General features: G+C 47.0%; 1 protein-coding gene across 1 annotated transcript in view; it reads right to left on the reverse strand.

Annotated features, from left to right (window-relative positions):
• Positions 1-27,095, reverse strand: part of ATP10A (ATPase phospholipid transporting 10A (putative)) — a 181,441-nt gene that overhangs the window by 28,991 nt on the left and 125,355 nt on the right. The window contains 8 exon segments of the mRNA XM_005890679.3: positions 9,325-9,404; positions 9,406-9,890; positions 11,714-11,908; positions 13,278-13,495; positions 19,999-20,251; positions 22,081-22,211; positions 23,459-23,590; positions 23,953-24,059. Coding sequence (XP_005890741.2) covers positions 9,325-9,404; positions 9,406-9,890; positions 11,714-11,908; positions 13,278-13,495; positions 19,999-20,251; positions 22,081-22,211; positions 23,459-23,590; positions 23,953-24,059 — 1,601 coding nt within the window.

Genomic DNA, 27,095 nt, shown 5'->3' on the forward strand with positions numbered 1-27,095 from the left:
GTGGAGGCATGAGTCAGCAGGGGCTCCCCACAGGGCTGGGGGCTCCAGCAGCATCAGGCCAGGAAGGGCCCCCTTGGCGTAAACCCTCTTGGAGTTCTCCCTACCATGGAGCCTGTAAAGAGGGCTGGGTTATCTCAGGCCAAACAACTACCAGGGAGGGAGTGAAACCCCACCCATCAGCAGATTCTTGGATTGCAGCTTAGAGCAAGGGCCTGCCCACCAGAGCAAGACCCAGTTTTTCCCACCACCAGTCCCTCCCATCAGGAAGCTCACACAAGCCTCAAGCCGCTTCCATCAGAGGGCAGACAGAAGAAGCAAGAAGCACAGAACCAGAGTAACTGAAACAAAAACCACATCACGGAAAGTGAATCAGCATGAAAAAGCAGAGAGTTATATCCCAGATGAAGGGACAAGAAAAAAACCCAGAAAAACAACTAAATAAAGTGGAAATAGGCAACCTTCCAGAAAAAGAATTCAGAGTAATGATAGTGTAGATGATGCAGGATCTCAAAGATCGAGCAGATGGAAGAAATGTTAGCAAACACTTAGAAGAACTAAAGAACATACAAACAGGGATGAATAATATGCTAGAAGGAATCAAGAGCAGAATAAGAGGCAGAAGAATGGAAAAATGACCCGGAAGAAAGAATGGTGGAAATCACTGTCACAGAACAGAATATAGAAGAAAGAATGAAAAAAAAAATATGTAGACCACCTAAGAGACCTCTGAGACAGCATTAAATGTGCCACCATTTGCAGTATAGGGGGTCCCAGTAGGAGAAGAGAAAAAGGACCTGAGAAAATATTTGAAGAGGTAATAGCTAAAAATGTCCCTAACATGGGAAAGGAAACAGTCAACCAAGTCCAGGAAGCAGAGAGAGTCCCAGGAAGGATGAACCCAAGGATGAACACACTGAGACACACAGTAATCAAACTGACAAAAATTAAAGACAAATACAAAATATTAAATGCAATAGGGGAGAAATGACAAATAACGTTCAAGGGAACTCCCATCAAGATACCAGCTGATTTCTGAACAGAAACTCTACAAGCCAGAAGGGAATCACACGATATATTTAAACTGATGAAAGGGAAGAACCTACTACCAAGAATACTCTACCCAGCAAGCCTCTTGTTCAGATTTGATGGGGAAACTGAAAACTTTCCAGACAAGCAAACGTTAAGAGAATTTAGCACCAGCTTTATAACACGTTCAAGGAGCGGTAGCTGCAGGGGCGCAGGAGGGCCTAGAGGAGCTATTCCACATTCAAGGTCAGCAGGGGTGGTGGTGAGGAGATACCCCTGGTCCAAGGTAAGGAGCAGCGGCTCCGCTTTGCTGGAGCAGCCATGAAGAGATACTCATGTCCAAGGTAAGAGAAACTCAAGTAAGATGGTAGGTGTTGCAAGACGGCATCAGAGGGCAGACACACTCAAACAATAATCACAGAAAACTAGTCAATCTAATCACACTAGGACCACAGCCTTGTCTAACTCAATGAAACTAAGCCATGCCCTGTGGGGCCACCCAAGACGGGGGGGATCATGGTGGAGAGGTCTGACAGAATGTGGTCCACTGGAGAAGGGAATGGCAAACCACTTCAGTATTCTTGCCTTGAGAACCCCATGAACAGTACAAAGAGGCAAAATCATAGGATACTGAAAGAGGAACTCCCCAGGTCAGTAGGGGCCCAATATGCTACTGGAGATCAGTGGAGAAATAACTCCAGAAAGAATGAAGGGATGGAGCCAAAGCAAAAACAATACCCAGCTGTGGATGTGACTGGTGATAGAAGCAAGGTCCTATGCTGTAAAGAGCAATATTGCATAGGAACGTGGAATGTCAGGTCCATGAATCAAGGCAAATTGGAAGTGGTCAAACAAGAGATGGCAAGAGTGAACATCAACATTCTAGGGATCAGTGAACTAAAATGGACTGGAATGGGTGAATTTAACTCAGATGACCATTGTATCTACTACTGCGGGCAGGAATCCCTTAGAAGAAATGGAGTAGCCATCACGGTCAACAAAAGAGTCTGAAATGCAGTACTTGGATGCAATCACAATAATGACAAGAATGATCTCTGTTCGTTTCCAAAGCAAACCATTCAATATCACAGTAATCCAAGTCTATGCCCCAACCAGTAACGCTGAAGAAACTGAAGTTGAACAGTTCTATGAAGACCTACAAGACCTTTTAGAACTAACACCCAAAAAAGATGTCCTTTTCATTACAGGGGACTGGAATGCAAGAGTAGGAAGTCAAGAAATACCTGGAGTAACAGGCAAATTTGGCCTTGGAAAACGGAATGAAGCAGGGCAAAGACTAATAAGAGTTTTGCCAAGAAAACGCACTGGTCATAGCAAACACCCTCTTTCAACAACACACGAGAAGACTCTGCACATGGACATCACCAGATGGTTAATACCGAAATCAGACTGATTATATTCTTTGCAGCCAAAGATGGAGAAGCTCTATACAGTCAGCAAAAACAAGACCAGGAGCTGACTGTGGCTCAGACCATGAACTCCTTATTGCCAAATTCAGACTGAAATTGAAGAAAGTAGGGAAAACCACTAGACCATTCAGGTATGACCTAAATCAAATCCCTTATGATTATATAGTGCAAGTGAGAAATAGATTTAAGGGACTAGATCTGATAGAGTGCCTGATGAACTATGGAATGAGGTTCCTGACATTGTGCAGGAGACAGGGATCAAGACCATCCCCATGGAAAAGAAATGCAAAAAAGCCAAATGGCTGTATGAGGAGGCCTAACAAATAGCTGTGAAGAGAAGTGAAAAGCAAAGGAGAAAAGGAAAGATATAAGCATCTGAATGCAGAGTTCCAAAGAATAGCAAGGAGAGATAAGAAAGCCTTCCTCAGCAATCAGTGCAATGAAATAGAGGAAAATAATAGAATGGGAAAGACTAGAGATCTCTTCAAGAAAATTAGAGATACCAAGGGAACATTTCATACAAAGATGGGCTCGATAAAGGACAGAAATGCTATGGACCTAACAGAAGCAGAAGATATTAAGAAGAGGTGGCAAGAATACACAGAAGAACTGTACAAAAAAGATCTTCACGACCAAGATAATCACGATGGTATGATCACTCACCTAGAGCCAGACATCCTGGAATGTGAAGTCAAGTGGGCCTTAGAAAGCATCACTATGAACAAAACTAGTGGAGGTGATGGAATTCCAGTTGAGCTATTCCAAATCCTGAAAGATGATGCTGTGAAAGTGCTGCACTCAATATGCCAGCATATTTGGAAAACTCAGCAGTGGCCACAGGACTGGAAAAGGTCAGTTTTCATTCCACTCCCAAAGAAAGGCAATGCCAAAGAATGCTCAAACTACTGCACAATTGCACTCATCTCACATGCGAGTAAAGTAATGCTCAAAATTCTTCAAGCCAGGCTTCAGCAATACGTGAACCATGAACTTCCTGATGTTCAAGCTGGTTTTAGAAAAGGCAGAGGAACCAGAGATCAAATTGCCAACATCCACTGGATCATGGAAAAAGCAAGAGAGTTCCAGAAAAACATCTATTTCTGTGTGGATCACAATAAACTGTGGAAAATCCTTCAAGAGATGGGAATACCAGACCACCTGACCTGCCTCTTGAGAAATCTGTACGTAGGTCAGGAAGCAACAGTTAGAACTGGACATGAAACAACAGACTGGTTCCAAATAGGAAAAGGAGTACGTCAAGGCTGTATATTATCACCCTGCTTATTTAACTTATATGCAGAGCACATCATGAGAAACGCTGGGCTGGAAGAAACACAAGCTGGAATCCAGATTGCCGGGAGAAATATCAATAACCTCAGATATGCAGATGACACCACCCTTATGGCAGAAAGTGAAGAGGAACTCAAAAGCCTCTTGATAAAAGTGAAAATGGAGAGTGAAAAAGTTGGCTTAAAGCTCAACATTCAGAAAACAAAGATCATGGCATCCGGTCCCATCACTTCATGGGAAATAGATGGGGAAACGATGTAAAGTGTCAGACTTTATTTTTGGGGGCTCCAAAATCACTGCAGATGGTGACTGCAGCCATGAAATTAAAAGACGCTTACTCCTTGGAAGGAAAGTTATGACCAACCTAGATAGCGTATTCAAAAGCAGAGACATAACTTTGCCAACAAAGGTCCGGCTAGTCAAGGCTATGGTTTTTCCTGTGGTCATGTATGGATGTGAGAGTTGGACTGTGAAGAAGGCTGAGCACTGAAGAATTGATGCTTTTGAACTGTGGTGTTGGAGAAGACTCTTGAGAGTCCCTTGGACTGCAAGGAGATCCAACCAGTCCATTCTGAAGGAGATCAGCCCTGGGATTTCTTTGGAAGGAATGATGCTAAAGCTGAAACTCCAGTATTTTGGCCACTTCATGCAAAGAGTTGACTCATTGGAAAAGACTCTGATGCTGGGAGGGATTGGGGGCAGGAAGAGAAGGGGACGACAGAGGATGAGATGGCTGGATGGCATCACTGACTTGATGGACATGAGTCTGGGTGAACTCCGGGAGTTGGTGATGGACAGGGAGGCTTGGGGTGCTGCGATTCATGGGGTTGCAAAGAGTCGGACACAACTGAGCGACTGAACTGAACTAAACTGAACTGAACTCATAACAAATGCTAAAAGAACTTCTCTATGCAGCAAACACAGGACATGGAAAAGACCTACACAAAATAAATCCAAAACAATTAAGAAAATGCTAATAAGATCATACATATTAAATTAAATTATTAAAATTAAATTAAATTTTCTTCAATGTAATGAATTAAATGTACCAACCAAAAGACACAGACTGGCTGGGCGGATGAAAACTTGTATGTACATGCATGCACTTATCACATCACTTTGATCCCCCAAACTGTACGTAATTATTTTATATTGTGAAGTTAATCATGTTTATATTGTTACGTTAATAATTTCAAGAAATATATATATTAAGAAAAAATTAAAATAAAAATTTTTTGTCTGGCTATTGAATGTGATAACTAATAAACATCTTTCACTATTGTGATCAAGTAACTATCTCACCTAACACCACTGTATCATAATTGGTCAACAGAAAAATAATAGAACTCAATATCACCAAAACTATCATTTAATAGAAAAACCTGTAATCACTCTTTAAAGTCCAGATGCATATCAGAATTATCTGGAAATTTTTCAAAAAACACAAATGGTCAGGTATTGCTTTTTTTTTTTTTTTTCCAGAGCTCCAGATATGTTTCTAGTGAGCAGTTATGTTTAAAAACAACTTGGCTATACGATATTTTACTTTTATCCAGTTTGTTTTACTTTTTCTATTTCATAGTCAGTGCTTCCATTTCATTTAGTTTATGTTTTCCAATTTCTCCATCTCTTCTTTTTGTGTGTTCTTTTTAAGCCTTTATCAAGTATAGTAGAAAAGCTTTTGTATACATATATATAAATAATATGTATAATATACATATTATAGAAAACTTCAAATTTTTGCCTAAAAATGTACGACATTTTGATTTCACTTGTTTGACTTAGTATGAATAGAATGCTAGATTTCTAATTTAAAAAAATAGATATTCAACAAGCAATAAAGGTTTACTGTATAGCACAGGAACTATAGTCAATATCTTATAATACCTATAATGGAAAATAATTTCAAAGATAATATATGTGTATAACTGAATCACCTTGCTGCACACTTGAAACACTTAGTTCAACTATATTTCAATAAATATATATATTAAGAAAAAATTAAAATAAAAAATAAAAAAGAAACTCATCGTAGTTTTGGCTATTTTTAATATCACGTGTTGAAATGAGAATTTCACATAACAAAACCTCATGAAGAGTAATCAATTTATAACATAGAAAAAAAAATTTATCATCCTAAAAACACAAGGTGTTTACTTATATACAGAAATCCTTTTGAATTTCTGAAAGTCAGACGTTTTACATAAAGCCTTGATCATATAGAAAGCATATGCAAAACATTAAAAAAAATGCTTCAAGTGTCTAGAACTTAAAATTGTTTCATGATCTATTTACAGAAATATTTTTCAAAAAACTAGTAATATAATAGTCTATGGTTTACAGTATTATTTTGCAGTGTTTGTACACTGATTCATAGAATACAATATTTTCCACAATGAAAAATATTATTTGACTTGCCTTTAAAACTATCTGAACTTTATTTTGTTTCATTAGTTGAGGATCTGTGCAAGGTAGATCAACATAACGTCCTAATTTATACAGTGATTTAGAAGACTTTTGCTGTAATAATGAGAGAAACTTGTCAGGTAAAACCTAGATAATTCTACATACTCTGAGGAATACATGCCATGGTTGCCCTTGCTTGTAAATATGTGGAATGTTTCTAACTGCCTATAAGCTTGTATTCAAATGCAATACTGCATTTACTAGTATATTTGTTTCATTAGTAGGCTAGTTATCTGATCTCTAAGATAATGTTGGATGAATACACTTAACACTACTGGGGAAAAAAAAAGAAATCTAGGACTTCCCTGGCAGTTTGGTGGTTGAGAATCTGCCTGCCTGGGGAAAGCTGACTACAGGCCCAGTCAGCTCTCTGATATAGGACCTGGGAGAAACACTCTTAACCTTCTAGATCTGTGCTCTCCATGGAGAAGACAGTCCCCTTAACAGACCAAAGACTGGTCCCTTGAGGGGGAAAATCATATTACAAATAAAGCACAGATATATGTATAGTACATAAATAAATATATAGCATATCCATGGCATTAAAATGGAGGAATAGTTAGACAAAAAAAATCTAAAAAGACTCTTTAAGGGGGCAATAATGAAAAAAGAGTGAAAAAAAGGAAAACACTGTCCTACATTGCTTTGCTTAGGAATATATATTTCCTGAAAAGATGACATTGAATGTCATGTTAATCTTGAATAACTCCTGTTATTTACTCCTGTAAAATCCATTTACTCCTGTTATTGTGATAGTATTATTCCAGATTCTGTCTATAATTTGAGCAAGGACACGTCTAACCAAGAGACTCTGGAATTAACACTAACAAAGTGCTTGAGCTGTCCAAAGGGCGAGGGGAAGCTTGCACACCAGGGAAGGAGCAGGGGCTGTGATGCTGCTGTTAGCTACAGTGGCCCAAACAAAACTAGCGTGAGAGAAGGCAGGGTGGGCACTGGGGACCCAGGATGCCCTGGACGGGGGTGAGGTTACACACCACACTGACATGTTTCTGTGCAGGCTGAAGGCCCCCCAGCCCAGCAGGGAGAAGTGGTGACTGCCACACCTTGCCCATCCCCCCTCCTCTACACCTGCCCTCGGAGGAGGTGGAGTCATCACAACATCTCCACACAAAGTGATACGTGGACTGAACCTCAGGTAAGTGAACCTTAAGAAAAAGAAACCAGAGAGAAGGGAAGGGATCCAGCTTATACTTTATACCTGGAACACACCAGACACTGTGCTGGAGCCTGGACAGGGGTTCCTGGGAGGTCAGCATCCTGATTTCCTTTGTACAGATGGGAAAAGAGGCACAGGGAGAGTGACATGTCCAGGGTCACCCCAGCCCATAATGTAGACTTGGGATTTGAACAGAGATCTGTAGGTAACGGGTGGGTGGAGTCCCTGCTTGCTACCCGATCCCACATAACGTACTGCCAGGGCAGGTGAGATGCAGCCACATCCTGCAAATACGGCACAGTGCCCATCCACAGTCAGCTGAGCCTCCATGTGCTTTTTATGTAAAAGTTCTGTGAGCTCTCTGAAGAAGGTATTGGACACTCCCATGCCCCCCTCACTTTATCACGTGCACAAAGTAGAGCAGCCTGGCCATATACAGGACTGCTCTGCTCCATACCCCGCCCACCCCACACCCACAGTGAAAGCAGAACGATTTATGCACAACTTCAAGGTGTCACTGATAACTTCAGGACCACCTCAGAGCCATCCCTTTTCTTGAAAAACCACTGGGGGCTCCGAATATCCTGAATCTTAAATTGCCTGGCATCTGTATATAGCTATGACCTATCCAAACCTATGTGAAGGGCACACTGCTTGGAAATTCCCAGAGGAAGGCAGAGATCCACAGAAACTGCTTATTTTTCAGGTGCCCCCTTCAATGTCATGGTTTGGGCACCACCGTGATTTGATCTGTTTGCTCCATGGTACAACGTATGGAAGGCTCTGTTTCTCATCTGTGGTTAATGACTCCCAGAGACCCAAGGAGGAGGCTGGTGCAAACAGGAAGGCTACACTGGGGCTGCAGGACCATGTGGAGAGGTCTGGGAAGCTCCTCTGCAAGTCGTCTGCTAAACAAAGTTCTACCTTCTATAACAGTGGTTTCTGAACTACTCTTTTTCAACCTCAATGTAACATGGAAGTCTAGTGTTGCAGAGAAGAGTCAATTCTAACTTCATGTTGGAACTACTTCTTTGACTTACTTTTTGTTGCTTTGCTGTTAAAATCATACATAATGGCCTGGCTCCAGAGGACCCTGCCCCTCTGCCTGACTGGTAAACTAGTGTCTTTGTTCAGCTCAAGAGAGATAATCTGACCCTGCCCACCGGTGAATGGACACAAGGAACAAGAGATTAACACATCCCTTCCCAGATACTGGCCATTCTCAGAGACATTTTGCAAGACTAATGGCCCTTTAAACTTCTCTTCTTCTCCTCTCTCTCTCTATTCTGCCTTTCGACTTTAGTTCCTTACTGCTTCTCTCTCTGGTTCTATAAAAAAACCTGGCATCCAGGCCCCAACAACACGGTTATTTTGAGACATTAGTCTGCCATCTTCTCAGTCTGCCAGCTTTCTGAATAAAGTCATAACCCTTGCCTCCACATCTCCTCTTTCGCATTCATTGGCCTGTTGTGCAGTGAGCAGAGCGAGCTAGGACTCAGTCAAACTAGTGCAAAAGAGGCCAAGATGAAGCTTATTGGCCCAAAGTTTTCCAGAGGCCAGCAGCCCCCACTGCGGGCTGAAGTCACCCCACAGATGGCTAAAAATCATGGCCGGGGCCTCACAGATGCCCCAGGTCCAGGCAATGAGAGGTAGAAAGGAGCCTTTTGGGGCTTCTAGTCTAAACGCTCTTAATCTTCATCCCCAGAGCCAGACCTGATGCAGGGCCTCACCCGCAGGAATTTCAGACCTCAGAGAACTTCTGAGGCAAGTTCAGGCTCCAAAGCTCCCCATCCGCTGGATCCTCCCCCACCCTCCATTCTAGCCCAAACCCTTTAGAGCAGGAAAAGGCCCCCCAGAGAGGCGAAGCTCCGCTGTGGGGAGGGGCTGGTTTCTCAGGAACCGCGGTAGCGGGGAGCTGCCCGCGGGCACAGGTACCTGTGGAGCAGGGCAGCAGGAGGTCCATGACCACCGAGTCAGCGCCCTTGGTGTACACGTTGATCTCATCTGTGAGGGGGCCTGATCACCACCGACATCCTTTTGCGGATGGAGTCGAAGCCCAGCGTGTGCAGGAGCTCGAAGGTGAGCCTGCCCAGGTGGGGCAGCTCCACTGACACCTGGTCGTGCAGCCGGCCCACGAGGGCGCAGCTGTAGGCGCGGGCGGCGTGCACGAGCGCTGCCTCGTCGGGACTCTCGGCCTCGTAGCGCAGCTCCGGCCCGGGCTCTGGCCCCATCGCGGATTGCTCTGCAGCCCAGTTGTCGGCCGCGCTGCTGTAGCCGTTGCTGGCTAGGCGCGGGGCCCCGGGGCCCAGCCTCTCCTCCAGCCTCAGCAGCGTGCCGTCGTTGGCCAGCGTGGACAGAAGGCTGGCCTTGGGCGCAGACTTGGCGGCCATGCTCGCGCTCCCGACGCTGCTGCCGCCCAAAGTCAGGCGACTGGGCGTGAACCTCCGGAGGAAATCTTCGATGGTCTTCACTGGGGACTTGAGCTCGAAGCGCACCCTCACCTGGCAGGGCAGAAATCAGAAGGTAGGTGAGGCATCTCCCCAGAAGCCTCACCCCAGCCCCTACAGGGCTGCCCTCCAATTCCCCAGGGGGTGCTGAACGTGGATTTTCCATTTCCCTCTGAAAACTGCAACCAGAGCCAGCATGTCTTCCTTGAGACCACCCCTTGGCTCTCCCCGGCACCTCAACACAGGTTCTGCCACATGCATTCTTTCAAAATGTGACTGATTGTAGTGTAGGCACTGGGCACTGGGTGGCCCGTGATGCCCAAGACTAGACTTTGGAACTGTCCCCTTACGGCAGTTCCCTTGCTCTTCAGAAACTTCCCAGAAGTGGGCCTCCCACTGCCTGGAACAAACCTTGCCTTTTTTTTTTTTTTCCAATTAAAAAAATCATTTAACAAAATTTAGACATTCCTTTGGAATTATGTCCATAAAAAATTTAAGTTTACACAGTATTTCCCAAACCCCAAAGAATCTTTCCTAGAGACACGTTCACATGCAGTCTGAGGAGTCTGCTCCCTGCATGGAGCTCATGCTCCATGTGAGCTCCATGTGCTCCATATGTGACCGTGGGCACAACACTGTTCAGTCACGTTGGAGTTTCTCTTACTTACTTGGTAACTGTAACAACACCTGGGTCAGTCAAGTAGGGTCTAGCCTAGAAACCAGATGCCTCTTCAGCACAGTGCTCCAGAGGAGCTGAGGAAGGTGGAGGAAGGGCCCCATGGGATGCGGACGCTGCTGACAGCTGAGCGCCAGCAGGAAGCTACCCCATCCAAGGCTGGCAGCATAAGCCTGTGGTCTCTCAGTGGCAGAGCCCGTTTGCTTGAGACCCACTGGGCCCCTGGGGCTTCCCCAGGTGAGTGAGGTGTGAGAAGAGCCTGGAGGGGTCCCACTGCTGCCAAACATGCTGCCGCCGCCACAGAAGCAAGAGGTCCTTGTTCTCCCTTTGTCACCCCCAGTGGCTTCACCAGCAGAACCTGCTGGCAGGCTGGACTGAGGAAGGGGCCTGGGAGAGTCGGGGGCGACGTCAGGAGACAGGCCTACGGCGTGCATCTCACCCAAGAACCTTCACGTGTGTCCACTTAGAGTTGTTTGGCTGTACACGCTCAGCCATGCTTAGGTGCACCCTCCCTCTGGGTCCACCTGGAGGAGTGCTTGGCTCAAAGAGGCGCCTTTCACACATGAAACGCTCCTCTCTTTGGAGAAAATCTTGATGTTAACCCAAACAAAATCCAACTTGGGTGTTGTTATGTTTCCACCACCTTTAGTAACTTACCACTGATTCTCAACCACTTTCTGAACGCTGGTGTTTTAACAACCTTTGTTAGCATCACGAATGTTTCCTGTGTGCCAAACCCTACTCTGAGACCTTTCCCTAAATCCCAGCATCGCCCCCACACCCCAGAAGGGGAGTCTGAGACACAGGAGGGTACTGGCTTATAGTGATGGTTCAAGTCCAGGCAGCTCCTCCCTGGGCCCCAGCCTGTCCTCTGCACACTGAGGCTCTGGTCAGCACGGAGGCAGCCAGCACCCCCACCTTAAGCCCCGCCTGGACTCTCTGTCCCTGTCTCACCCCAGGCTTGGTAGCCATCTCTGGCTGGCTGTCCTCTTCCTCTTGACCACAATCCTGGCGTCTGCCCACCACAGTCTGGGGATGTCCCCACAGAGCTGTGGGGCTGGTGTGCCCCGTCTGAAGCCCTCAGTGCACCCCCAAAAGCTGAGAGTGGTGCGCAGTGACCCAGGCTCCCTCTCAGGAAGACAGACACCGCATCCAGGCCCAGGCCTCTGTGGGCTTCCAGGACGGAAGCTCCCGAACTTGCCTTTTGTCGTGGCTGATCCGGGGACGTGACCACCACTGTGTTGCAGATGGTGAGCGCAATGAAGAAGTCAAAAATGTCAGACAGCTCGGGCGAGAGGTGGTCCAGCGGGTGCTCCTGATGCCTCGCGGAGGCCAGGCACCTGCCGCACTCGTGCACCTTCTCCAGCAGCTTGGGGTCGGGCGTTACGTCCTTCTCCTGAGGAGGACACAGAGGCCGGGGGTCAGTCTGATCCAGGGACTGGCCCACTGCTCTTTTGGAGCTTGACTATTTAGGGCACCTCGATTTTACCAGAAGCTGTAAACAGACCTGCACCTCACACATACCCATCACTTTATAATGACAAATTATATATCATCTTAATTGTGTAAGAATATACAGTCTACAAATAAACTGAAATGCATATATTTTTATATATAAGAAGGTATATATGTTGTTTATAAAAATACCTCCAAGAATATATATTACAAAGTAACATATCTTACTCAGAAATATTTGGAGAAATAAGAGAATCATAGGGAAAATATAGCAGGTCTCTATTACACCACCTCATAGTAATGTATACTTTTTGAAAAACATTCTTCTCTGCTTTTCCTTTGTCTTTTTTTCTATAGATTCACGTTTTAATCAAAATACTTTATATGTAAATGGCAGTTTCCATTTCTACAAAAACATTATATCGCCTCAACTTTACCAGGCCTTTAACAGCCTTTTGAAAACATATTTTTTAATAGCTTCAAAAGAGACATAATTTACTTGACCATTCCTTTATCACTGGGTATATTTCTTCACTGTTTTATTGATGTAAATGACACACTAATAAGCTTCTATGCACAGAAATTATTCACTAAATCAGTAACTACCTAGGTCAAAGAGTTGTTGTTTAGGTGCCAAGTCGTGTCTGACTTTTTGGGAACATTTCATATATTTCTGACCCATACTGCCTCCAAAATTGGTATCAGCAAAGGCTGGGAGAGATTTCCATCATAGTCTCCCTCCTGCCTGGGGTGAGAGCTCCGTGTCACATACCCCATGCAAACCCACCCACCAGTGACCACAAGTCTACCACGAGTCTAGGTGACCTCTGTGGCACCTTCTGTACAGGTTTCCAAGAACATAAAAGAGTAAGGCCACCATACATGAGCAGAACGGATTCTCCCTCACTGAAAGGATCTTTCAGAGGTTGTCACATGCACTTCGGGAAATTTCCCTACCAGAGAATGGTCCATAAATGTTTGGGCGGCTGACAAGGCAAGGGATGGATTTGGGCTCATCTAATTCAAACTCTTGTTCTTAAACTTGGGTTTCTTCAGAGCTGTCATCTCGCCCTGCTGTTGTATTCATCTCGTAGGGCAGGACAGACTTCCTTTGTGTCCCCCACCCTAGGGGTCACTTGCGGTTCCCAGTCTGAGAAGTCTGCTGTGTCAGTGCTTCAGGAAAGATTCCGTGGAGTGGGGAGAAGACACTGGCCAGAAAAACACTCCCTGACTGAACAGAGGAAACCCCACATGCAAGAGCGGATGCCTTCGGTGACAGGGGGCGGTCACAGGAGGGCAGGAGGACTCACCATGGGGCTGCTGAAGGCTGTGAGCTCGGTCAGCATGCTGACGCGCCGGGCCTCCGAGCGGCTGCCCGTGCGCCGGTGCGCCCTGCTGCTCTGGCTCTGGTGGGCAGCTCGGGCGCTCGGGTGGCCCCCGGTGCCCCCTCGCAGGGGCAGCGAGCCCCCTCTGGGAACCACCTCCTCCTCCTCTGAGTCTGCCTCCTGGTACCTGGCCAGACGCTGGGCTGTGGAGAGAGGGACACCAAGTCACACTTCGTGGGGAGGCCAGGCATGAAACTGAGGGATTTGGGTTCCAACAAGGCACACGCTGGGTGTCCCCAGGCCCTCTCCCTCTTCTTTATGATGGTGAGACCACATTTGACAGGGGTTTCCACTGAGGGATGAGGGCTGTTCTCATTTACATGTACCTTCAGTGAACCCACGGGGCTTACGTTCTCAACTCTACTTCACAGACGAGAAGACAGAGTCTTGGCTCATTAAGGTCACAGGATGCAGGGGTGAGGATGTCGCTCAGGCCCTCAGGTTGCAAAGCTCACGTCCCATCCATGATGGCACAGAGGCCGTCCCATCCCACAGAAAGTCAAATGTGGGTGGAGTCACACACGGCCCCTCTGTTCAACAGAGCCCCAGTGTGAATGGGTTGGGTGGGCAGGAGGGCTGGAAGACCCACAGAGGAGCTGGGCTCCAGGCTTGGACCTTCATCCCGAGACCACTGGGACACCTGCTCACTGGTACCATCAGGATAGATCATACCTTGAGCACCTGCCTTGTGGTTAAGCAGAAATAGCAATTCTGGGGCTGTGCCGAGGGTGCTCTCCTGAGGAGGCTCCTTGCTCAGAGTCGGGTGGGGAGTGGGCGCTGTACTCACCCCATGAGGATGTGCACTTCCCACTGGGGAGGCTCACACCCTCCTGGGCTTGCCCAGCCAGGACGAATGCTCCCTGAGCTCCCCCCAGCAGGCAGCGCTCCCCAGCAGGGAGCAAGAGTCCCTGAAGCTGCCAGGGCTGCTGTGAATCAGAGGGAAATGCACCGCGCCGCTGATTGCCAACACGGGCTCTCAACACTTATCAGCTTTACCTAGTTAGCTCTGCGTCTTCCATCATGGACAAGCAGCAGGAGAGCATCATAGGGACCAACACAAGCAACCACTAAGGGCGTCCAGGGCAGGCCTGGTGTGGGGTGGCAGCTGGGGGCGGCGTGTGTGAGGAGCTGAGAGAGGCCCCATCTGGGCTTGCCAGGGCATGGGCTGTCATGCGGGTCAGGCCCTGAACTCAGCATCTTCCTCGGGAAGACTTTTTAGAGATAAAGAAAGGGATCCAACTAGTTTATTCTAAAGGAAACCAGTCCTGAACACTCATTGGAAGGACTCATGCTGAAGCTGAAGCTCCAATACTCTGGCCACCTGATGCGAAGTGCTGACTCACTGGAAAAGACTGTGATGCTAGGAAAGATTGAAGGCGGGAGGAGAAGGGGACAACAGATCATGATGAGATGGTTGGATGGCATCAGTCACTCAATGGACATGAGTCTGAGTGCGCTGCAGTCCATGGGGTCACAAAGAGTTGGACATGACTGAGCAACTGAGCAACTTCAACTGTTGTTGAAGTTCAGCAACAGTCTGAACTTCAGCAACTGAAGGAAAGGGAAGTCACCTGCCCATGGCTGCCTGGCCGTATAACTGCCAACCCCAGGATTCCACTTCAGGAGCTCCTAATCCCAGGAAAAGACTCCTGCACACACTGCCTCTGAGCCCACACCGCGGCCACCTGGTGGCGTGGTGCTGAGAGGGTGGCAGGGAAGGGCAAAGCCAGGACCGGGCCTGTCCAGTTCCTGGGCTTGGAAACTACGAGTGTGGTGTCAGCCTCCCGGGGCACACTGGCCTGCCCACGCTCCCACAGCAGTGGTAGATATTAGCCTGAGAGTGGCCGTCCCTCAGGCCACCGCTGATGTGTCTGTGTCTGCCACAGGCAGCAGTGGCTTCGGTGAGGCCCTCAAGGTCCTTAGGGAAGATGGGGACAAGAGGCAGCTGACACGTGACCCTCGTCCTGCACTGTCACCAGGACACAAGGTAGAGAGGGATGCACCTATGGTCTGTGTGGCCAGTTCAAGTACATGTGAGCTGGGCTCATTGCTCAGAGCCAAACTGACCTGAATTCATTTTACTGATCTGAGACGTTAGACCATGGCAGCACCCACTAAGGGAGATGTTGGCCCCAGGGGTCACTGATCATTGCTCTTCTTGAAACACACTTCAGATACACCTGGCTGTTTCTACCTTCCCCGGAAATGCTTTCCTGTGTCTTCTGGGGTGATGGACTGCTCTGGTTTTATGGTAAGCATCTGACAACTCTCAAAATCCTTCTGTAATCTTATGTGGAATTCTGCCCTCAGAGCCCCAGTTCCAGATTAATGGCTGACTTTAGAACTGGTCCTCTGAGTCCTTCACAACCAGGCTGAGTTCTGCTTTTAGGACTCCAAGCTGTTCTGCACAAGTCTGAGGAGTCCAGGAAAGGACAAGTCAGAGAAAGAGGCAGGTGGGTGGATGGGACACTGTTCCTGACCATTAATTATCGGGTGGCAAATAAAACATTAAACAAATTGGATATGTTTCTATGCCTTCTATAAACTTCCATAAGCCTCTTACCCTTACCCATTAGAGGGCAGACAGAATTAAAACCACAATTGCAGAAAACTAACCAAACTGATCACATGGACCACAGCCTTGTCTAGCTCAAGAAAACTATGAGCCAGACCAGTAGGGTCACCCATGATAGACAGGTCATGGTGAAGAGTTCTGGGAAAACGTGGTCCACTGGAGAAGGGAATGCAAACCACTTCAGTATTCTTGAGAACCCCATGAACAGTCTAAAAGGCAAAAACATGTGACACTGAAAGATGAACTCCCCATGTTGGCAGGTGCCCAGTATGCTACTGGAGATCAGTGGAGAAGCAACTCCAGAAAGAATGAAGAGATGGAGCCAAAGTGAAAACAACACCCACTTGTGGATGTGACTGGTGATGGAAGTAAAGTCTGATGCTGTAAAGAACAATACTGCATAGGAACCTAGAATGTTAGGTCCATGAATCAAGGTAAATTGGAAGTGGTCAAACAGGAGATGGCAAGAGTGAACATTGACATTTAAGGAATCAGTGAACTAAAATGGACTGGAATGGGTGAATTTAACTCAGATGACCATTATATCTACTACTGTGGGCAGGAATCCCTTAGAAGAAATTGAGTAGCCATCATAGTCAACAGAAGAGTCTGAAATGCAGTAGGTGGATGCAATCTCAAAAATGAAAGAATCATCTCTGTTCATTTCCAAGGCAAAACATCAAGTTTATGCCCTGACCAGTAATGCTGAAGAAGCTGAAGTTGAAAGGTTCTTAGAAGACCTATAAGATGTCCTAGAACTAACACCCCCCAAAAAAAGTCCTCTTCATTACAGGGGACTGGAATGCAAAAGTAGGAAGTCAAGAACTACCTGGAGTAACAGGCAAATTTGGCCTTGGAATACAAAACGAAGCTGGCCAAAGGTTAACAGAGTTTTGCCAAGAGAACACCCTCTTTCAACAACACAATAGACAACTCTATACATGGACACGACCAGATAATCAATACCAAAATCAGACTGATTATACTCTTTGCAGACAAAGATGGAAAAGCTCTATACAGTCAGGAAAAACTAGACAAGGAGCTGACTGTGGCTCAGATCATGAACTCTTTATTGCCAAAGTCAGACTTAAATTGAAGAAAGTAGGGAAAACCACTAGACCATTCAGGTATGACCTAAATCAAATTCCTTACAGTGAAAGTGACAAATATATTCAACGTATTAGATATGAAAAACAGAGTGCCTGAAGAACTATAGAAAGAGGTTTGTGACATTGTACAGGAGGCAGTGATCAAGACCATCTCTAAGAAAAAGAAATGCAAAAAGGCAAAATGGTTGTCTGATGAGCCCTTACAAACAGCTGAGAAAAGAGAGACGCTAAAGGCAATGGAGAAAAGGAAAGATATACCCATTTGAATGCAGAGTTCCAAAGAATAGCAAGGAGAGATAAGAAAGCCTTCCTCAGAGACAAATGCAAAGAAAGAGAGGAAAACAATAGAATGGGAAAGACTAGAGATCTCTTCAAGAAAATTAGAGATACCAAGGGAACATTTCATGCAAAGACAGGCTCAATAAAGGACAGAAATGGTACGGACCTAACAGAAGCAGAAGACATTAAGAAGAGGTGGCAAGAGTACACAGAACTGTACAAAAAAGATCTTCATGACCCAGAAAATCATGATGGTGTGATCACTCGCCTAGAGCCAGACATCCTGGAATGTGAAGTCAAGTGGGCCTTAGGAAGCATCACTACAAACAAAGCTAGTGGAAGTGATGAAATTCCAGTTGAGCTATTTCAAATCCTAAAAGATGCTGCTGTTAAAGTGCTGCACTCACTATGCCAGCAAATGTGGAAAACACAGCAGTGGCCATAGGACTGGAAAAGGTCAGTTTTCATTCCAATCCCAAAGAAAGGAAATGCCAAAGAATACTTAAACTACCACACAATTCCATTCATCTCACGCTAGCAAAGTAATGCTCAAAATTCTCCAAGCCAGGCTTCAACAGTACATGAACTGTAAGTTTCCAGATGTTCAAGTTGGATTTAGAAAAGGCAGAGGAACCAGAGATCAAATTGACAACATCCGCTGGACCATCAAAAAAGCAAGAGAGTTCCAGGGAAACATCTACTTTTGCTTCATTGACTACACCAAAGCCTTTGACTGTGTGGATCACAACAAACTGTGAAAAATTCTGAAAGAGAGGGGAATACCAGACCACCTGACCTGTCTCCTGAGAAATCTGTATGCAGGTCAAGAAGCAACAGTTAGAATAAGACATGGAACAAGGCAATGTTCCCAAATTGGGAAAGGCTGTATATTGTCACCCTGCTTATTTAACTTATATGCAGAATACATCATGCGAAATGCCAGGCTGGAGCAGAAGCTGGAATCAAAATTGCCAGGAGAAATATCATTTACCTCAGATATGCAGATGACACCACCCTTATGGCAGAAAGTGAAGAAGAACTCAAGAGCCTCTTGATGAAAGAGGAGAGTGAAAAAGTTGGCTTAAAGCTCAACATTCAGAAAACTAAGATCATGGCACCCAGTCCCATCATTTCATGGCAAATAGATGGGGAAAGAATGGAAATGGTGAGAGACTGTATTTTCTTGGGCTCCAAAATCACTGCAGATAGTGACTGCAGTCATGAAATTAAAAGATGCTTGCTCCTTGGAAGAAAAGCTATGACCAACCTAGACAGCATATTAAAAAGCAGAGAGATTAATTTGCCAACAAAGGTCCATCTAGTCAAGGTTATGGTTTTTCCAGGGGTCATGTATGGATCTAAGAGTTGGAATATAAAGAAAGCTGAGTGCTAAAGAACTGATGCTTTTGAACTGTGGTGTTGGAGAAGACTCTTGAGAGTCCCTTGGACTGCAAGGAGATCCAACCAGTCTACCCTAAAGGAAATCAGTCCTGAATATTCATTGGAAGGACTGTTAGTGAAGCTGAAACTCCAATACTTTGGCCACATGATGCGAAGAACTTAACTCATTGGGAAAAAACCCCATCCTGGGAAAGACTGAAGGCTGGAGGAGAAGGGGATGACAAAGGATGAGGTGGTTGGATGGCATCACTGACTTGATGGACATGAGTTTGAGTAAGCTCTGGGAGTTGGTGATGGACAGGGAAACCTTGTGTGCTGCAGTCCATGGGGTTGCAAAGAGTTGGACACAACTGAGTGACTGAACTGAGCTATGCCTTCTGTTATATGATTCATTTTAACATGCAGAATATGATGAATATCATAATTCTTGATTTTATAAGTCACAAAAATCTCATGCTTCCAACAGATCTTTCCCACCAAACGCCCCTAAAGAACAGCTTCCTATGCCTCCATGTTGTCCCCCTGTTCTGTATCTGCTTCTGTTTCTGTGGCAGGGTTTCTTTGATGTTCTGAGATGCCGTTCCAGGGACGAAGGGGAGTCTTGCTTGCAGAGCAGGTGCCCCCTCTCAGGGAAACATGATGGCCCCAAAGACACTTCTGTGGCATGGGGACCCTTTCCTGATTCAGATGGGTGGCGAGCTGCAGTCACTCCTCGACATAGGAATCAGATGACTCCCTTGTGCATTCAGAGAGGATGGAGGGAGGCAACCAAGGATGAGAAAGCAGGTGGGAGGAGGAACTGACTGCCCAAATTCCAAAGAGAGATGACACTTCTCTCTGGGACATTGTATTTCATTGGAAAGAACACAGCATAGACTGCCCAATACTCTGCTGAGCATTTTCAGCTGATAACAAGGAAATTGATGGGTGGCAAAGGAAACATCTCTTTGCCTCTTGGTATGAAAGAAACCAAGTGCCTCTGATGTGAGTTCCTCAAAGTTTCCCTCCTTGGTTCTGCTTGTCTGGCAGAAAATGAATGTATATGCAGATACCCACCACACCAGACAGTGCAGGGAGCAGGGTTCCATCAGCACTGAAAAGAGGGCGTTTCTGTAGATGATGATCCAGAGTTGCTTTGACAGCCTTTCTGTTTTATTCTCCCCTCAAAATCATCATCCCTGAAGCTCTCTGTGTGTGTATACACGCACACACAAGCACACAGGCATGCAGCTCTGATAGCTCTCTGGTCCTGCCCAGACGGAAGCTCTGTCCCCAGACTCACCATTTGCATCATGAGAATATTCTATGCCAGACACAGTGCATCTTCGGAAAACCATCTTATTCTCAGTTAAAGTGCCCGTTTTATCTGAGAAGATATACTGTATCTGCCCTAGGTCTTCCGTGATGTTCAGAGCTCGGCACTGCAGCTGCGAGTCTGTTTCCTCGTCGTATAGTTCTATATCCTGGTTAATGAAGTACACTTGGCATACTTTAACAATTTCGATAGAAACGTACAAGGAAATAGGGATCAAAACCTAGGAGACAAAGCACACAGAATGAATGACAGTGAGGACCTGCAAGCTGGGGATTTTGTTTTCAATTAAAATGACAAATAACTATAACTGCAAGTAAGTAGGGACTATACTATACCTTTCAGAGCTTAAACAGGCTGGCTTAGAGTCAGTATTGTTAGACTATTAGAGTATTGGCAAAGAGTTTAAACTAGGGCAGCCTATGGTGCCACAGAGAGGAAATCCACTGTCATGTCTGGGAGCATGGAAACCAGGGCTTGTATAGAAGCAAGCATTTTCGTATTACTAAGTTGCACGTGAGAGAAGCTGGGGAAGGAGAGAGAGAAACAAAACAGATGGCACAGTCAGAGTCCTCAAAAGCAAAGTCACCTCACACCCAGGCTGAGCCGGGGCTCCCGATGGCAGGAGCTGCCCGTGCCGCAGACACACCCCACCGTTCAGGAGAGACAGTCTTTTCAGAGGCGGGTTCTGTGCTGGAGGACAGTCTCTGTGATCTCGGACAATACAGAGCAGAGGCAAGAGGCTTGGAGAAGAACAGTTACAGTTATGCTTTGACAATTCAAGAATAACCTTCATAAAACCAACGTTCAATTTTGTCTTTATTTGTGCAGTAACCATATTATGCTGATACTTACGGGTTCAAACTATCACATCCCGACTAACTGGGTTCTTTGGGTAACTTAAGCATATGTAAATGCAACGCCTACTACAGTACTAACTCAAGGCTAGAACAAAATTTGCATCCATAAAAGGAGACTAATTTGGAAAGTTAGATAAGACTATTGCCCGTTGTGTGAAGCACATGTAAAAAAGACAGCAGAGCCCGCCTTTAAGTCAAAGGCTAAACCTTCTGCTCACTCTGTCTCCCTAAGGAGGATGGCAGAGATGCTTGCTGCCCCTGCCACTCCCAGAGGCCTGTGGGCCATAGTTTCTCAGTTAATGACGAGGACTTGTTCGGGAGGCAGGGGAACTAACGATAACAACAACAACAATAATAATAACCAGTGCTGCAAACTGCAATGTGATATCCTGAAATGACTCCTGGGAAAGAAAAAGCACCTCAGTGGAAAGACTGCTGCTGCTAAAGTCGCTTCAGTCGTGTCCGACTCTGTGCGACCCCAGAGACGGCAGCCCACCAGGCTCCCCTGTCCCTGGGATTCTCCAGGCAAGAACAGTGGAGTGGGCTGCCATTTCCTTCTCCAATGCATGAAAGTGAAAAGTGAAAGTGAAGTTGCTCAGTCGTGTCCGACTCCTAGCGACCCCATGGACTGTAGCCTACCAGGCTCATCCGTCCATTGGATTTTCCAGGCAAGAGTACTGGAGTGGGGTGCCATTGCCTTCTCTGGTGGAAAGACCAGTAGAAGCTAAATAATGTCTGGAATCTTGTTCGTGGCAGTCTTAAAGCTGGCTTCTCAGTTTTGATTGTGTACCATGGAAATGTAATACACTTACATTAGGACACATTTGGTGAGAGACACGTGAGAACTCTCTGTACTATTTTTTGTAACTAGCCTGTTGATGTTAAAATTATTCTAAAATAAAACATGGGCTTTCCAAAGAAGTAACTGATTGAAAAAAAACACTGATCAAAAAACCAACCCCTCAGAACCTAAGAATCTTAAGAACAGTAAAGGAGAATTTTAACTTGAAAAGCACCCCAGAAAAGGTCCTTTAGATAAGTCGGGCGGAACACAGAAGGCAACACATTCATCAGGTTAATCTGTGCTCCTCACAGATGCAGAATCTGTAGGAAGGTCTTAGAAGACTACGGTGACTTGAAGTTCTCACCAGAAAGGTAAACCAGCTGGCATATCGGAACTTAGTATTGTTACCTGCAAAACTATTATCATGGTCAAAAACGAGTAAACTGCAGCTGGGACTGGGGATAAAGAGGTGCCATCAGACTCAGGGACATCAAACAATGATTTCTTCTCTTGATAGCGCTGCACCCACAGTCCATGTCCTGTAGCAAAATTCAAAGAGAAAAGTCATCCACCCAACAGAGAAATAAGAGTAGTGCTAGTCCAAGTCACAGCAACACTTTAGGACTGTCACTCAACATAAGCACACTGGGCTTTGTGAGCCCGACTGGCCACCTAAGAAAGCAAAGCCCATGGTACTGTTGGCACCGCGATCAGAGCGCTGGAAGGCAGGCCCTGGGACTGGGACTCTGCCCTGGACCTTCCCCGCCGCTGGCACCGAACAGCACATGGTCACGACGTGGGAACTGGGTGTGCGCGGGCAGCTGCCAGTGAGGAACTCCAGAGACGAGTTTCCTAACATGTGTCTTGCAACACGCTGGTAGGCTCAGAATACTGCCTGTTGTCCCTGCTTGGAGATTCAAAATTCACAGCTCACAGACTGAGAACCAGTGAAGTCGCTCAGTCGTGTCTGACTCTTCGGGATCCCATGGACTATAGCCTACCAGACTCCTCCATCCAGGGAATTCTCCAGGCAAGGGTACTGGAGTGGGTTGCCATTCCCTCCTCCAGGGGATCTTCCTGACCCAGGGATGAAACCCAAGTCTCCTGCATTGCAGGCAGATGTTTTACCATCTGAGCCACCAGGGAAGTCCAACAGACTGAGAAGCCAATGGCAACACACATGATCTCACCATGCCCAGCTGATGACAGAGCCCTTTTGTGCCCACACACCTGTGCCTTTAATAGGCTCTGAAACCCGTCACACCTGGGCACAGTGGCAGCTGAGCAGGGGCACAACGATCATTTGCCTGGAGGCACCACGTGCTTACCTGCCAGGCGGCCCCAGGCAGGTAAGGTCTGGAGGCCACTCGAGGCCACAGGTGCAAGAGTCCACTCTCAGCCTAACTGCTAGCCCCTTTCAGAACGCAAATAACGTTTGCCCTGTTTTCCCAGAGTCCCTTTTAGTAGAATTTGTGCTTCTACTGCTCTTTATTCCTGCTATCAGAAGGTCAGTGTCACTTTTTCCACTGGAATCATTACAGTAGACGTGATTAGGCTGTCCTTCCACCCAAGAAATTGCCCATTCCAAAAACATGCTTTGCCAAGCTCATGCATTGAGGCGTCTCCACGTGGCCTCACTGGGACAAACACCCCAAGGCCCAGCCTGGGACAAACATGTATCAATTGGAGCGCCAGGTCAGAAGGAGACAGACGCGGCGTGCCTGGCAGGCATGCCTGGGGGCCATCCAGCAGGGCCCGCTCCTCACGGCCCTCCAGGGAGACTTACCAATGGCTGAGAACAGAGACATGCAGATGAGGAGCAGGACACACCAGAGCACGTCACAGTTCATCTGCCTCTCCAGCCGGCTGCGCTTGTAGCGGGGGCCACTGTTGTTCAGCAGAGCCTTGGTCTCGTGTCCTGCGGGGCAGACAGAGGACAGCGATCGTCCAGGGCCAGTGTGGACAGATGGACTGAAGGAGGCTGCCATCCAGCGATCCGCAAGGGACAAGCTCAGTCAGAAAACCAGGTTCCACAATGCATCTCAAATGTGTGACCACCTTGGGGAGATGCAGAGAAAGAAACTGGCTAACATGCTAAGAACACTCCCGGTCCAGATATTATTAAACATTTTGCTTCTGTTCTCCTGGTTTCCTGCAATGGGTTTATGCTACTTTGATAATCAGGAACAGAACAAAACAATCAGGGAGCCATGTCCAGGAACATCCAGCCCACTGTGGCAAGCCAGCACCTGTGCCAGACGGGAGACACGCAGCACCCACCTGCATAGATGACAATACCGACGACGGCTTCCGTGTTTCGGAGGGTGCAGCCTCGAAGCAGCAGGTTTTCTTTGTAGAGTCCAGCCTTTTTGCCATTGTCATGTATGCTGTCAGGGAACAGTTGGCATGGGTCAGGAGGGTGCTCACTACTCAAGCAGTACCACCAGGGAAGGCAGGCCTAGGCTGGGAGCTGCAGAGGGGAGGTGCGGAGGGGCCCAGTGGGTCTCGGAAAGAGCGGAGGTGGGGCTACACAAACCTCTAGAAGCCTCCCCAGAGCCTGATGTTTGTTCATTTACTTTGCCCATGGGCTTTGTGGAATAATAAGGTATGTATAATTTTGTCTCTGCTCCTGGTTCCTGACACAGGGTTCCTAACACCTTTGTAAACAGGACTGCTAGAATAACCTTTTATTCTAATATTTAGCCCCAGTACCTGGCAAAGAGCTCCCAAAATTCTTGTAATTTCCTAAGTGATAAGAGCATTAGGAATGTCCGCTGTTCCAATACTTGGTCTTTGAGCCTGGCTGTTCCTGACACACAGGACTGAGCCTGTTACCCATGGGATCTGATACTCTCCCTGCGTGGTGTCAGAATTGAGTTAGACTGTGGGATAGCCGGCTGATGTCACAGAACTGCCTGGTGTGGGAAAGATCCACACATCAGAATTGGAAGCAGGGCTACTGTAGGCTTGTCACCACAGAGACTGGCCACAGTTAGAGAGGGCAGAGCCCAGACTGGGGCCCAAGGTAGGAAGCTTGCCTAGGAAGACCCTGACAGGTGGGCTCTGCCCACGGCCAATTCACCACAGAGAATACTGCTCACCAGTACACCTCATATTATCACAAAGTACAAATATTTCTCTAGAAAAAGGGATCACATTGGTTTCAACAATAATGTCTACATTCTGTTCTTCTTATAAAAAGTCATTAGAAACATCAACATGTTAAATTTGATGTGATAAATTCCATGAGACAATTTTTAAATTTGGTTTATTGGGCTTCCCAGGTGGCTCAGTGGTAAAGAATCCATCTGCCAATGCAAGGAGACACCTGAGATGTGCGTTCGATCCCTGGGTTGGGAAGATCCCCTGGAGGAGAAAATGGCAACCCTCTCCAGTATTCCTGCCTGAAGAATCCCATGAATGGAGGACCTGGTGGGCCACAGTCCATAGAGTCGCAAAGAGTCGGACGTGCTGAGCGACAAAGCATGAGTTATTTAGATTCAGAGACTATACAAAGTTCAAGCAACTGCTTTTTAAATTCATCTTCTTGACCCATTAATGGCAGGCACAGCCTCAGCCCTGTTAGCCAAGACTGTCCTATGCTGGCATGGAGGGGGTCCCAGGAGCCTGATGAATGGGTCTCAAGGGGAGGCCCTGGAGGCTTCCAGAACTCGAGCAGGGGCGCAGCCTGACCTCCATCAACCAGGCAGTAGCCCCCGCCTTCCAGGAAGCCACCCGCTCACAGCCTAGGTGGACAGGCCTCTCCAGCCCTCCTGCCCACCCCAGCCCCGCCTCCTTCTCTGAGGTACTGAGGCCAATCAAGGACCCCTGCAAGTACCATCCTTCCCACAGCTCCTAGCACAGTGCCCACTGACCAGGAACAGAGCTGGTGTGGAGAGGAACAAGGTGAAACGGAGCCCAAAAGGTCTTTTCCTGGTGCAAACAGTACTTCCTGCCACTTCAGTCCCTGGTCACCTGCATGAGGGATGTGTCAAACACAATCCACGTTCTTCACAACCAGGAAAATCAAAATATTTCACAGTGAAGAAAAGAAGCTACACAATAAAGATAAGGCCAAAGCACATGCTGTGGGACACATTTCCTGCAAACCTGGTATTTACCATCACAGCATCAGTTTCTGCAGAAGTCATGCAAAATAATGTGCAGACCCATGGGCAACCAACCCTGTGTAATACCCTCCTTGTGGCAATTCCAGAACAGAGTAAAGTTTCACTTTAAAAAGAGATTCAAGACTTGAGACCTCAGTGCCAGCTAAGGTGTCAAGAGACCCGCACGTGGGAGATGTCACACATCAAACCCAGCTCCACCACCACGGTTCTCTCTGCAACAGCCAGGCATGGAAACCACTCCTCAGAACAGCAGCCAAGGACATGTCATCTAAACCAAACCAGTTAAGTTTATTCAGAACAAGAGATGAACTCAACAGAAACAAGAAAAAGGCACTTATTCCATTAAGCTTCCTTTGACATGACCTACACCTTTTAGCAACTGCTGTGCTTTCTAATGAGATCATGTCAGACCAGAACTGATCTCAGCGGGTTCATTGGCCTGTTTACAGCTCCCGGCCGCCCACACTGACAATGAGGACTGTACTCTGAGCGATGACCCTGTGTCAGAAGGGGAGAAAGGCTGGAGAATGGTGTCACTTGGAAGGTGCTTGGTAGCAAAAGGGCTGCCTCGGTCTCTGGAGGGGGAAAGTCCCTGCAGAGGGCGGCAGGGTCCCGCAGGCTCAGGCTGACTCTGGGAAGATGCACACGACAACATGAGCCCAGCACACTGCCCTCAGCAGCTCTTTTTTATGGGCTGACGTGTGTTCTCCCTCAGAATTCGTTTGTTCATGTCCTAACCCCAGTATCTCAGAATACTGCACTTGGAGTCAGGTCTTTAAAGAGACAATTAAGTTAAAATGGGGGCATATGGGTGGGGCCCACCCCCACAGGCCTGCTGTCTCTATAAGAGGAACAGATTCGGATGCAGAGTCGGACAAACACAGAGGTGAAGGCGGTGTGGGGACACAGGGAGAAGGTGGGCGTCTGCACGCTCCGGAGAGGGAACTCGGGAGACGCCAGTCCCACCAACACTCGGATCTCAGGCTTCCAGCCTCCAGAACCGTGAGACAGTATGTTTCTGTGGTTTAACCTGCCCAGTCCACATCAGCCCAAGCAAAGAGTCACACCCTTTAACGCTTAATCTGAACCACGTAGAAGAGCTCCTGGGTGGCGGCCAGTATCCTGAGGTTCCCCGTGGTCACGCAGGCTCTGTGGCCTGCAGGCAGGGACCCCGGAACCCGCTTCACGGAGGACTTAGGACAAGAAACAGGGCCCAGCTTTACAGCTGGAAACGGAACCTTGAATTCGAAGACAAAACCAACTAACCTCTCTGTTTTATTCATTCTTTAGGAG

This window comes from Bos mutus, chromosome 21 (assembly GCF_027580195.1).
Source record: "Bos mutus isolate GX-2022 chromosome 21, NWIPB_WYAK_1.1, whole genome shotgun sequence".
Lineage (NCBI taxonomy): Eukaryota > Metazoa > Chordata > Mammalia > Artiodactyla > Bovidae > Bos > Bos mutus.